The sequence below is a fragment of the Dama dama genome, chromosome 7 (genome assembly GCF_033118175.1).
Source record: "Dama dama isolate Ldn47 chromosome 7, ASM3311817v1, whole genome shotgun sequence".
In the NCBI taxonomy this organism is placed as follows: domain Eukaryota; kingdom Metazoa; phylum Chordata; class Mammalia; order Artiodactyla; family Cervidae; genus Dama; species Dama dama.
Window position 1 is genome coordinate 11,863,482 of NC_083687.1, and position 11,988 is coordinate 11,875,469.

General features: G+C 56.8%; 1 protein-coding gene across 8 annotated transcripts in view; it reads left to right on the forward strand.

Annotated features, from left to right (window-relative positions):
- The window catches only part of ZNF76 (zinc finger protein 76), a 28,262-nt gene extending 17,542 nt beyond the window's left edge, over positions 1-10,720 (forward strand). For 3 of the 8 annotated variants that reach the window (XM_061146512.1, XM_061146513.1, XM_061146514.1), the window contains 12 exons: positions 1,105-1,215; positions 1,331-1,408; positions 2,636-2,835; positions 4,811-4,927; positions 5,266-5,341; positions 5,891-6,016; positions 6,109-6,288; positions 7,082-7,315; positions 7,406-7,569; positions 8,277-8,441; positions 9,206-9,319; positions 9,853-10,720. In XM_061146512.1, coding sequence (XP_061002495.1) covers positions 1,105-1,215; positions 1,331-1,408; positions 2,636-2,835; positions 4,811-4,927; positions 5,266-5,341; positions 5,891-6,016; positions 6,109-6,288; positions 7,082-7,315; positions 7,406-7,569; positions 8,277-8,441; positions 9,206-9,319; positions 9,853-9,957 — 1,670 coding nt within the window. In that variant the 3' untranslated portion in view covers positions 9,958-10,720. The remainder of the gene's footprint in view (positions 1-1,104; positions 1,216-1,330; positions 1,409-2,635; positions 2,836-4,810; positions 4,928-5,265; positions 5,342-5,890; positions 6,017-6,108; positions 6,289-7,081; positions 7,316-7,405; positions 7,570-8,276; positions 8,442-9,205; positions 9,320-9,852) is intronic. The other 5 variants (XM_061146515.1, XM_061146517.1, XM_061146518.1 and 2 more) reach the window with 5 other exon arrangements.
- Positions 10,721-11,988: the final 1,268 nt, after the last annotated feature.

Consider the following 11,988-nt stretch of genomic DNA (forward strand, 5'->3'; position numbering starts at 1 on the left):
TAGACATCAGCAGAGGTGAGCCAGAAGTAACTGTCTGGTCTTAAAACTTGTAAGTAAATGAACAAAGAAACCACTTGTCATTGAGTCTTCAGTCTCCCTTCTTCCCTTTCTCACTTCCTTTACCCCTTCTCCCTCCCAGACTCCCTGGACATAAGGAGAGGCCTATATAATTCTAATTTAAATCTAAGAGCCTCTTGCTCTTAGAAGAGGAAACGGAGGCACAGAGAAGTTAAATAAGTTGTCTGAGATCACACAGCTAGTAAGAGGCAGAGCTGAAATTCAAACCCAGGAGGTCTGGACTGGTTGTAGAGCCCTCTGCTTTTTTGTGTGGCTGGGGGGTGTGCTGTGCTGGGTCTTTGTTGCCGCACAGGCTTTTCTCTGGCTGCAGTGGGTGGGGACTGCTCTCTCGCTGCAGTGGCTTCTCTTGTCGCAGGGCTCTAGGGTGCTCAGGCTTCAGTAGTTGCGTGCGGGCACATTTGTGGCTCCTGGCTCTACAGCACAGGCTCAATAGTTGTGACACACGGGCGTAGGTGCTCCATGGCATGTGGGATCTTCCTGGACCAGGGATCAAACCTGTTTCTCCTGCACTGGCGGAGGGATTCTTTACCATTGAGCCACCAGGGAAGCCCCAGAGCTCCTTGCTTTTAACCTGTAAGTTATCCTGCCTTATCAAAGGGTCTCGGTCTTGGCATACTGCCCCAGTGGGAGACAAGGGGACGTAGTTTGATCTAGTTAATTTGAGTCAGATCTGAACTTGGATCCATTTGGGGCCTTTCCAGATTTCAGGGAATCCTTTGTTTGCCGCTTAGCTCAATCTCAGCAACTTACTGCCAGGTTGGAAGTCCCTGCTTTGTGTGGCATGGGTAGAATAATAAATGAAGTTGCTCCTCCTATGAGTGACAGAAGGGGGATCTTCTGGGAGCTGTAGGGTTCTTCATGGCAGGATGTCTCTACCTCGGTACCTCTGAGGCCCAGACCTGGGAGGCAGGGAGTGAGGTAACTTGGAGAATGTCTAAGCTGTGCTTAGACGTGCAGACTCTGCCTCCAACAGGCCTCTACTAAAGCAGGCAAGTGTTCCTCAGCCTTCTTCTGGGCCTGGCGCAGGCCCACTTCTCTCCATTTCTGCCTCCACAGGAGACAAGCTTCTTGAAGGGCAAGTGATCCAGCTCGAAGATGGGACCACTGCGTACATTCACCAAGTGGCAGTGCAGAAAGGTGAGGGCATCCCGGATGGCCCTGCCACATGAGGGAGGCCAGGCAGCCTCCGCCAGAGGGGCCCCGCTCCCCGACCCCAAGCTCCGGAGAAAGGCAGGCGTTGCTCTCATTACAGAACCTCTTTCCTTTGAGGATGGACAACCTGTGCAGCTGGAAGATGGCAGCATGGCCTACATACACCGCACACCCAAAGGTGGGGTCACAGCCCTCACGACTGGGAAGAAGAAAGGGAGGCAGAACTGGCCGTGGTCGGGGGATAGCGTTGTGCACCCTGGGAGCTGGGGCAGAGACATGGAGCCGTGGGCCCCACGCTCACCTGGATTGGCAGGCACCCCTGCCTTCCCTGGTGTGGACCGCAGGAGCAGCTGCTTCTGCCCCTCAGAGGCTGAGCATGGGAGTCCATGGCCTGGGCCTGGCAGCTTTGGCTCCAGCACAGCCACAAAGTCTTAAGGCTTTAAATAGGATCCAATAATATTATCCAAGACAAGGACTACACACTTGTCACATTTTTTAAGAATGAAGCTTTTAAGGTACTGAAGAATAATGCTTTATTTCTTCTACAAGTAGTTTCTTGAGCAATTACTGCATGCCAGGCACTAGGTGTGGAGTATACAAAAGAGAACAGGATCGGACATAGTCCCTGCTCTCCTAGAATCTAGTGGGGGAAAGGGCTTGAAATGAACCATCATGAACTGATCACTGCAAACTGAACCTCCCTGGGTTCAGACTCAGGGAGGGCTTTTCTGAGAAAGTGACGCTTGGGCTGGGAGCTGGAGGATGGAGTGGGCCTAGCTGGGGAAGAGCAATGGCAAGAAGGGTTCAGTACTCCAGATGGAAGGAACAGCATGTGTGACCCGGAAACGGGGGTGGAGGTGGGCAGGGAGAAAGAAGGGCACATTCAGGGAACTGCCAGGAGTTTGAGTCCTAGAGGGCAGGGCAGAGTGGGTGAGGTGAAGCCAGAGAGGACAGGGGCCAGAGCGCTGGGGCTGCAGAATAAGGGTTTGGGCTTTTATCCTGAGGCCGATGGGCACAGTTGAACTGCTTAGGCTGTCAGGTAACAAAACCGCACGTGTGTCCTGCAGAGCTCCCTCTGGGTGCTGTGCTGCCTGGAGGGAACAGGACAGGGTGAGGGGCCACCAGTTAGGAGGTTCTTACGGCCGTCTCAGGCAAGATGCTGGTCCTCTCAGGTGCTCACCAAGCTCGTGCCTTCCCAGTCGGTACTCCCTAGGAGACCTCGTCCTTAGGAGAGGGGGCCCGAGAGGGAGGGCCAGTCAGAGCGGGCCACCAAGGTGGGGAAGCAGGAGAACCCCGAGGCTAAGACCCGCCTCGGTATATGTACCTCTCCTTACCTCAACGCCCAGGTCCCAGCCGCGTCTCTTGCCCTTGTACAGCGTCTGGGCTAACCGCATGTTCCCCGCAGAGGGCTATGACCCCAGTGCCCTGGAAGCTGTCCAGCTGGAAGATGGCTCCACCGCCTACATTCACCACCCCATGGCCGTGCCGTCAGACGGCACCATCCTGGCCGTGCAGACAGAGGTGGGCCTGGAGGACCTGGCCGCAGAGGAGGATGAGGGCTTCAGCGCGGACACGGTGGTAGCCCTGGAGCAGTACGCCAGCAAGGTGAGCTCTCTAGAGGGCGGGGCTGGTCCTGCGCCTGGACAGGACCGGGCTGCTCCCTGTGACCCCTCGCCTGGCTCCCCCGACTCACCTCTCACGTGTCATCTTCTTGGGCAAGCATCACAGCCTGGCTGGGGCCGCCAACAGCTGTGTGCACTCACGCTGTTTACGCGTCTCTGCAGAGGGAAGGCAGCTGTAAGAAGCAGTGATACCCGTACGGTGGGAATTTAGGCCCAGCTTCACTTTGGCTGCACTGTCTGAGAAAACCTTTGCCAGTGACTTTTATTAGTTTTCCAGTCCGCTGAGGTCAGATGTTCTTGTGTTTATTTCTTCTCTGCGACTCATTAAGTCATTTGGGGAAATAACCTCAGTAGGCAGTGACGAGAGCAGATGCACCAGAGCAGCTGGGATTCTTGGAACCCGGGGCTTGCACAGTAGCTCAGCTGCGAAGGAAAAGGATGTTGGCTTTCCAAACATTAGTCAGTCTAGGCTCTCTCTGCCGGGGCTGTGGTCCTGCCTATAGGGGAAACTGGTTCAGAGATCTGAGAGCCTTCCAGACCAGGGTCCTCCCTCCCCGGCTGAATTGCAGCACCTCAGGGTGGATGTGGCAGGGCTTCCTGGAGCGTGCATTTTACCCAGGGACTGGGGGAATTGTTCTTATAATTAAACTAGTATGGCTATATCATGGAAGAGAAGAGGAAGTCTTTGTGTCTTTTCAAGTTGAAAAGACACTACAAAACTTTGCAGTAGGCCTCTCTGGGCTGTGCCCACTCCCACCCCCATGCTGTCAGTGTGTTTTAGAAGCTCACTACTGTTGGAAAGACAGCCAGGCTTTAACTGTGAGCCCTGAAATCTGTGGCTCTGCCTCTGCCTCGTGTGGCTTCAGTCACTTCCCTCGGAGGCCTCCACTTGTTCCCATCTCATATGGTGAGTTGGGGCCAGATGCTCTCAGAGGGTCACTTCCAGCCCTGAAGTTTTTTGATTCCCTCAAGAACCAGTGGGACATGGTTATAAAATATGAATGCCTGACTGGGTTAGCCTGCCAAGCAGGCCCAGCCACCTGTGACCCTCTCCTGCCACCCACCAGCTACTTGAGTGTCCAGGAAACTTTGTCAGCTGCCTGACCCCTTGACCTGGAGCTGACTAGACAGACCCGCCATGGATTTGGCCTCCCTCCTTTGACTCCTGCTCACCACGCCTTCCAGAGTTCAGTTTCAAGAACTCCTGGGAAGGCCACAGTGTCCCAGAAACAAAGACTAAGGGACAGTCCCAGCAGGACTCCGCCCAGGAAAGCAGAACAGTAAGGCTCCCCGGAGCCAGAAGCTGGTGTGGAATGGTTTTGGGCAGGAGAGGGGGAAAGGAAGGGCTTGTCAGTAGCCAGGTGCTGCAGGTAGAAATGGGCTTCTGTGGGACTTGCAGGCCCCTGCCCTGGACACCTGTGCACTTTGTTGGTTGTGGCCACCTCACTTCTGGTGAGCCCAGGTGAGCTGCTCCCCATAGCCAGCTCCTTGGCAGTGCCCCTTCCAAACACAGGTTTCCCCAGGGAGGAAGGAATCTCCTCCCATCAGAGGATAAACGTGTCCAGAGCAGCAGCCTCCATGGTTGATGGTCAGAAGGGGGGCAGCTGGCCCTCAGCCCAGCTCAAGTGTGGCCGTTGCGACCACTCCTGCCCCCACCTTACCTGCCCGTCTAAGAGATGCCCTTTCTCCCCAAGATGTCAGAGCCCCAATGACACTTAGTCGTCTCTGTATCCTTCAGAGCTGGGTGGTGACTCCATTGGCCAGCCCTGTTTCTTCTGCAGCAGGCTCAGCGTCTGTTCCATCTGTCTAGCTCGATCACTCAGGTTGCGCTTCTCCCCCTTGGTAGGTTTAACCCTGTTTATTGGGTCTTAAACTGCCAGCTGGGCCCTGTGTCCCACCTCTTCCCTTCCTTCTTTGAGGAGAATACATATAGGGACCCCAAGATTTTTTTCCTTCAGGTTCTGCATGAGAGCCAGGCTCCTCATAATGGCAAAGGACAACAGGTTGGGGACAGAGCATTCCGCTGTGGATACAAGGGCTGTGGGCGTCTCTACACCACCGCTCATCACTTAAAGGTAAGGTGGCTGCAGAGAGCTCTCAGCCTTGCCATCTGCCCAGCAGGCTGTAATCCTGCCCTCCTGCTTTGACTGGAACTGGTCCCTGACCTCAGGTTGCTCACTGCCCCCCGGAAGGAAGAGATGCGTGTACAGCAGTGTCAGCGCGGGGGGCTGTGACACCCATGAAGAGTGCAGGTGGGAAGGGAATCAAGGGAGGCTCCCTGGAGGCGGCATCTCCGCTGAGGAGGAAGCAAAATAAAGGAGGCGGCCCGTGCTGATACTCTGGGCCCTGAAGAAACCACAGAGCCCATTCATACCCTCTCCCCTCTGAATGACGTCGGTGCTTGTTCTCACAGGTGCACGAGAGAGCTCATACCGGTGACCGTCCATACAGGTGTGATTTCTCCAGCTGCGGAAAGGCCTTTGCCACAGGTAACCTACTGGATGGAGACCAAGGTGGACTGCTTCCAGTTGAGGATTGAGGGTTCTAGATTAGCTCTGAATGTTCCCTCAAGGGAGCCAAGCACCAGGCTGCCTTCCGGAAGAAACTGCGGTCTCAGTGCTCCAACTGCAGGGCAGTGTCACTGGAGGAAACCCTGTCATGGAAGCAAGAAGCAGCCCTGATAGAGACCAGTGGGGGGTGCCAGTGGTTGGAGGGGTTGCCTCCCTCTGGACCTCATTTTCCCTCTCAGTTGAGGCCCTGAGGTCATAGGTTCTCCAGGTCTCCTCTTCCACGGGTTCTGGAATGGCGCCAGCTGACCCTGGACAGGGCAGGGAGCAGGGACCGCTGCCCCAGCCCCACTTCTCTGCCCTGGCAGCGGCGGGACGGCGGCAGACACGGGCGCTTTGTGCCAAAGGAGGCTCAGAGCCTCACGGGGCACACCTTAAGGGAGAGAGCCTCTGCCTTATTAGGAAGACGAGGTGGTGAAGACAAGGCCCTGCCCTGTGCTCTTCTCACCCCTGCCCCTCCCCCGGGGACAGGATATGGGCTGAAGAGCCACATGCGCACCCACACTGGTGAGAAGCCATACAAGTGCCCAGAGGAGCTGTGCAGCAAAGCCTTCAAGACCTCAGGAGACTTGCAGAAGCACGTCCGGACCCACACTGGTAGGCCGGGCCCGGCCCACCCAGCCCAGTTAAGACCTGGCCACTGCCCGGGGCTCATTGCTGAGCCGCCCTCACACAGCGGGTCTCCACAGGTGAACGCCCCTTCCGGTGCCCCTTCGAGGGCTGCGGCCGCTCCTTCACTACATCTAACATCCGCAAGGTACATGTGCGCACCCACACGGGCGAGCGGCCCTACACCTGCCCCGAGCCCCACTGTGGCCGCGGCTTCACCAGCGCCACCAACTACAAGAATCACGTGCGCATCCACACAGGTGGGCCAGCTGGCATGCGCGAGCCTCCCCCTCCGAGGCCCCAGCCCCCCTACCTAAGGCTTCTGACCTGAGACACCTTCTCAACACCTAGCCCAGAGGGTCATTGCAGGCTGGTCTGTGGGCGGGGCACAGGGTCCCCCGGTTCCAGCTGTGCCCCCAGAACTGCTCTTTCACTTGCAGTGAGCAAGCAGTTCCTCGATTTCCAGTTGGGGCTGATCTGATGGGCACTGCTGGCCTTGTTAGCCCCTGCCCCATCTACACCCACCTGAAATCCCCCTCTCCAGCTGAGCTCCCAGATAAAGGCCAGGGTCAGGCACAATGGGGAGAAAGCAGAGTGAAATGTCTTCAGCTCCTCACGTCGTCCACTGTCCATGTGACTCCCGTGTGTCCTCACCCTTCCCCAGTGTTGCGTCCCTGTCCAGCTTCTGTGTCATTGCTCAGACGCACGTGTCCCCTCCCTCTGCCATCACACCTGGCATGTCCCCATCGCCACCCCCTCTGTCTCCTGCTGTTCACAAGGCCCTGGTGCCCCTCACAGCCCCTTCACTAGCCTCAGCCTTGCCCACCCCCCCATCTTCTCTCTACCTTGTCTGCAGGCCCCGTGGTCCCACACTCACTTCCTCTGTCTCTGCCGCTGGCCACCTTCCCCAGCTCTGTCCCTTTGGAGTCCCAGATCTCAGTCCCTCTTCCTCCTCTGGCTCTCTCTTCGCCAACCCTGTCCCTCACTCCTGCTCCCTTAGTTTCCCCCTTGCCAGCACCAGGTCCCACCCCCCTCACAGCCCAGTGTCCCCAGGGGAGAAGCCATACGTTTGCACGGTGCCAGGCTGCGGGAAGCGCTTCACCGAGTACTCGAGCCTGTATAAGCACCACGTGGTGCACACACACTGCAAGCCCTACACCTGCAGCACCTGCGGGAAGACCTACCGGCAGACCTCCACCCTGGCCATGCACAAGCGCAGCGCCCACGGCGAGCTGGAGGCCACGGAGGAGAGCGAGCAGGCCCTTTACGAGCAGCAGCAGCTCGAGGGTGAGGGGTGTGGGCAGGAGGTGAGGGGACAAGCCAGGCCGCCCCGTAACCACCTGGGGGCAGGTGTCAGCCCAGGCGCTCCTCTCCCAGCCGCCTCTGCAGCCGAGGAGAGCCCGCCCCCCAAGCGACCCCGCATTGCTTACGTGTCGGAGGTGAAGGAAGAGGGCGATGACCTCCCAACCCAAGTGGCTATGGTGACCGAGGAGGACGGGGCCCCCCAGGTGGCTCTGATCACTCAGGATGGTGCCCAGCAGGTACAGGCCAGGGGGCGAGGGGTGGGTGGGCCCCTCTGGCTGGTACCCCCTCCCTCTTTCTCTGGGGAGCTCCAGGTTCTAATAGCCCCATCTTCACCCAGGTTCTCTTTTTTGCCCTTGTGGATCTCAAGAGCTGAGGCTGAGGCTACCAACTCCCTGTAACACAGGCCTCCTGCTCCTCCTGCTCGTGCTCCAGCTCAGTCTCGGGGGCTTCTGGAGCACAGCTGCTAGTTTCCCTTTTTACTTGAGGGCTGACAGGTCCTGTTTGTCTGAGTCAAACACTTGGATGTCCTCCTGCAGAGAGGCACGTTGGTGTATGGGCCAGAGCATGGGGTGGCATCCGGAAAGCTGGGCTTTCTCGCCAGCAGTATAACCTGACGTTTGTCTGCACTCTCACTGGCAAGTGCACCTATGACTCTTAGAGTTGATATGAGGATGAAATTGGGTAGAGACCCTGAATTGCATGGAACAGAGCCCTGAGGCAAAGTGGTGGTGAATAGACGTGGTCAGCAGAGTTCTTCCAGTGTAGCCTCTCTTTGCAACCAGGGCCTATTTCACTTGCTTGTCCTGACCCCTCCCCCTGTGACAGGAAGCTGATCCTCTAGTCTACCAATAAGCAAACCTGAAAGAGCAGGTCCATCTGCCTAGGGGCTTTCAGACAACCCTCCCCTCTGCTCCTAGCTCATCTTCCTCCTTCCTGTTGGCAGGTCAGCCTGTCCCCAGAAGACCTGCAGGCCCTGGGGAGCGCCATCAGTATGGTGACCCAGCATGGCAGCACCACCCTTGCCATCCCCAGTCACGACGATGACCTTGCCACCTCTGGCGCACACACAGTCGCCATGGTCAGCGCCGATGGCACCCAGACACAGCCCGTACGACCAGGCGGTTTGCTTGGGATTCTTCCTCTCTTGTCCTTCCTTTCTGTGGGATGGGCCTTAAAGTGCGGGCTAAATTAGTCCAGCCTTCTTAGGAGGACCAAGATTCCCACAGATAAAGCGTCTTCCCTACAGCTCCTCTGGGTCATCAGCAACTCTCCTTTGTTGACAAGCATTGCTCTGAGAGTCAAGAGACAGTTTGCTTGCTGCCATAGGCATGTTGCACGTTACTTTTCCATGAGCTTTAGTCCATTTTCAAATGAGAATATTAAGTTACCTCTGGGGCCTTTTACAGCTCTGTCCTTCTGTGGCTCAAAATTCATAAATTAAGTTGGCTGTAAGTTAAAGAAACATACAGCCCCACTTAGGGCTTCCCTGTTGGCTCAGACAGTAAAAGCATCTGCCTGCAATGCAGGAGACCCAGGTTCGATTCCTGGGTTGGGAAGACCCCCTGGAGAAGGAAATAGCAACCCACTCCAGTGTTCTTGTCTGGAAAATTCCATGGAAGGAGGAATCTGGTGGGTTCTAGTGCATGGGGTCTCGAGTCGGACACAACTTAGCGACTAAACCACCACCACCACCACCACAACCCCCACTTAGCTCTGAGCCCCAAGCTAGTTCATTAATCTGACTCATAATGATTTTATTCATTTCCTTCTGCGTTGTTCCCAGCCACCTTGCTTGAAGGGATTTTTTTGGATTGGGGGTTGGGAGAATAATGTAGGTAGGTTGGAAAACCTCGTTCTTAATATATATTTCAGGTCACAATCATTACCTCTGGGACTGTGGTGGCTGAGGATTCAAGTGTAGCATCCCTTCATCATCAGCAGGTGGCGCTGCTGGCCACAGCCAACGGAACTCACATTGCGGTGCAGGTGAGGGGGCTGGGGGCTGGAGAAGTAGCAGGAAGGGCAGGGGCACTCGGAGCAGGACTAGGAGAGGACAGCATTCGGGTCTGAAGGTGCCCATTTCAGAGGACAGAGCCCTTCCTGCCCGCATCCACACACCTGTCTCAGGCCCAGGCTCTTCCTTCACTGAGGCAGGGTGGGGAGCCCCTTCTGACCATGGTAACTTTCATGGCAGTCTGCCTTGCAGTCTCAACCCTTCATTTCTTCGTGTCCCTGTTCCTTCATCTGGAAAATAAGGGGGCTGAAGTAGATGATTATTCCAACCCGCCATTCCCCTGCCATGAGCAAGCTGCTCTGTCTGACCCTGGACCATTCCATGGCTCCTCACCATGCCTAGCCTAAAAGGGTTCTATCAGTGAACTTCCTGTTTCCTGGGGCCCTACTGAGTGCTCAGGTGTGTGTGACATTGGGTAGGTGTAGGACATTCAAAAGAGTAGACCACATACCCTACCACTGGGACCTGGGAGGGAAGGTCTCACTCTCTCCTTCCTTCTCCACAGCTGGAGGAGCAGCAGACCTTAGAGGAGGCCATCAGCGTGGCCACCGCTGCCATGCAGCAGGGGGCGGTGACCCTGGAGACTGCAGAGTCAGAGAGCGGCTGCTGAGCCCGCGGGCTGGGTCCCACACCGCGCTGAAGGAGGTGCTGGGCCGCACAGGCATCCTTGCCTCCAAGGGCCCAGGCTGTGGCTGACGTGCAGGTGGCCACACAGGCCTCTGAGGCAAGAAGGCAGCAGGAAAACGGCCTGAAGGGCACAGGAGCCCTGCCCCCAAGGAGGGCCGGGCAGCTGGAATCGGGGGCGTGCGTCATCCTCAGGAGCTAAGGAGGACAAGCTTGATCAGCAGGCTGCACTGGGGTGTCCTCCCCCCAGAATCAGCTGAGCACCCTCTCTCCTCTCTGGAAAACACCCGTCCTGCCCTCGATCCATCCCCCTTCTCAGGTGGCGATTGGGGCTGCTCTTGGGACTGGTCCTCTACTCCCAACTGGTCATTGCCCACTCTGGGAGCAGTCAGACAGCTCTTTCGCCCAGTAGGGGCAGAGCGGGCCCAGCCCTGCCCCTCCCAGCAATAAACACCTCCCCGGAGGCCAGCCAAGGTGTCTGGCTCCTTGGCAGCAGGGACTTTCTGCCACCACAGTCAGAATCGCTCAGGGGCCTGTGGCTGGAGAAAGGTGCCCAGCCCCACGCCCACCCCAGCTGCTCCCCAGCCTCTCCGCAGCTGTGGCAGAGAGGCCAGGAATGACCTTGTACATACTGGGGATCGGGTGTAATTTGTTTTATTTTTTTTAATTCCATTTTGATAATTTTTTTTCCTGCTCTGGATGGTGGTGGCAAATGGGTGAATGAGTATTTAATAAAAGTTCCAAGTTTCCACCTGGGTCTTTCCTCCCTCCTTTCAGCTTTGGGCCCTGGTGCCAGGGCTGGTCAAATCAGGCTCTTGGCCCTATATCCCAAGCGCAGACCTCACTCAGCCTCAGTGTCGGACTGGGGTGCCTGCCCTCCCAGGGGTTCCGGGAAAGGAAGCCCTAAATGTGAGAGAAACCCCAAGGAGTGGCTGGTGGCTTCCTGCCCACAGCTGAGCAGGTGGGCTCCGGGTAGCCAAACAAGGCCAGTGTGACCGCTGCTTCCAGGCTCTGGTTGGATCTCAAGCCTCAAGATGAGTAGGCTGAAGGAACTCTGTTTTTTTCTACCTTGCCTTGTGATATGTCATCACAGCCCCTCCAGACCCAACTGCTTCTCCACACACAGCACACAGTCCACTGCTCCAAGTCAGCAAAGCCCCACGGATTGGGGGTACCCTTGCCAAGGCACCCAAGATTTCTGATGGCTCTGCTGTCCTGGTGAAGTGCCAGCTTCGATACCCACCTCTGGGGGTACCCACCTAGGTGTCTGGGACCATGCTGTGGAAGTCTGAAGACACAGTCGGAGGCTACTGAAAAGTATGTGGTAGGACCGGACCAGTCCCGGCAGGAAGGACAGAACACAGGAAAGGGAGGTGATGGGAAGAACACATGGGTTTGACCCCTCCTGCTTGGGAGCATCACAGGGATTGGAGGTGGAGGTGTCTCTTTTCCTCTCCCCACTGTCACGGGTGTGCCCCACCTCCCCTAACACAGGCATCCTCTCCTAGGATGCCCAGCAAACTCTTGTACCTGCTCCTTGGAAGGACAGGTGCTGGGGCATGCCCCCGGGTAGGGGTGCTTCAGTTACCTTCAACATCCAAGGCCACTGTTAGTGGCAGGAGTATGTGCCATCCCTCACAGGTACTGAGTCTAAAGAAACAGAAGCACTGATGTCCCCACCCTGGGTCCCCACCCTCCTGCTCCCAGTGCCCTGGAAGCTGGGCCCCACCACGGGGCTCACCCCATGAGCCTCAGAGTCTCTGGGTCAGAGCCACTGGGCCCCAGAGGGGGCAGTCCTCTGCGTGCCTTGTTAGAGCCAAGGCCAGGCGATAAGGAAGCAGCTAATCACGTGCCAAGTCCTCTCAACCTAGAGAGGTGCTCTGGCCCAGTTCCTCCTCCAAGTTCGTATTGGTGGTGGTGGGAGGAGCCCCACCACCACAGTAGTATTAGATGGCCTTAAAAGAGATGCTTTATCCAGAGCCTACTCCAGCTTTATGTCCATCCTCAGGCCTCTTTA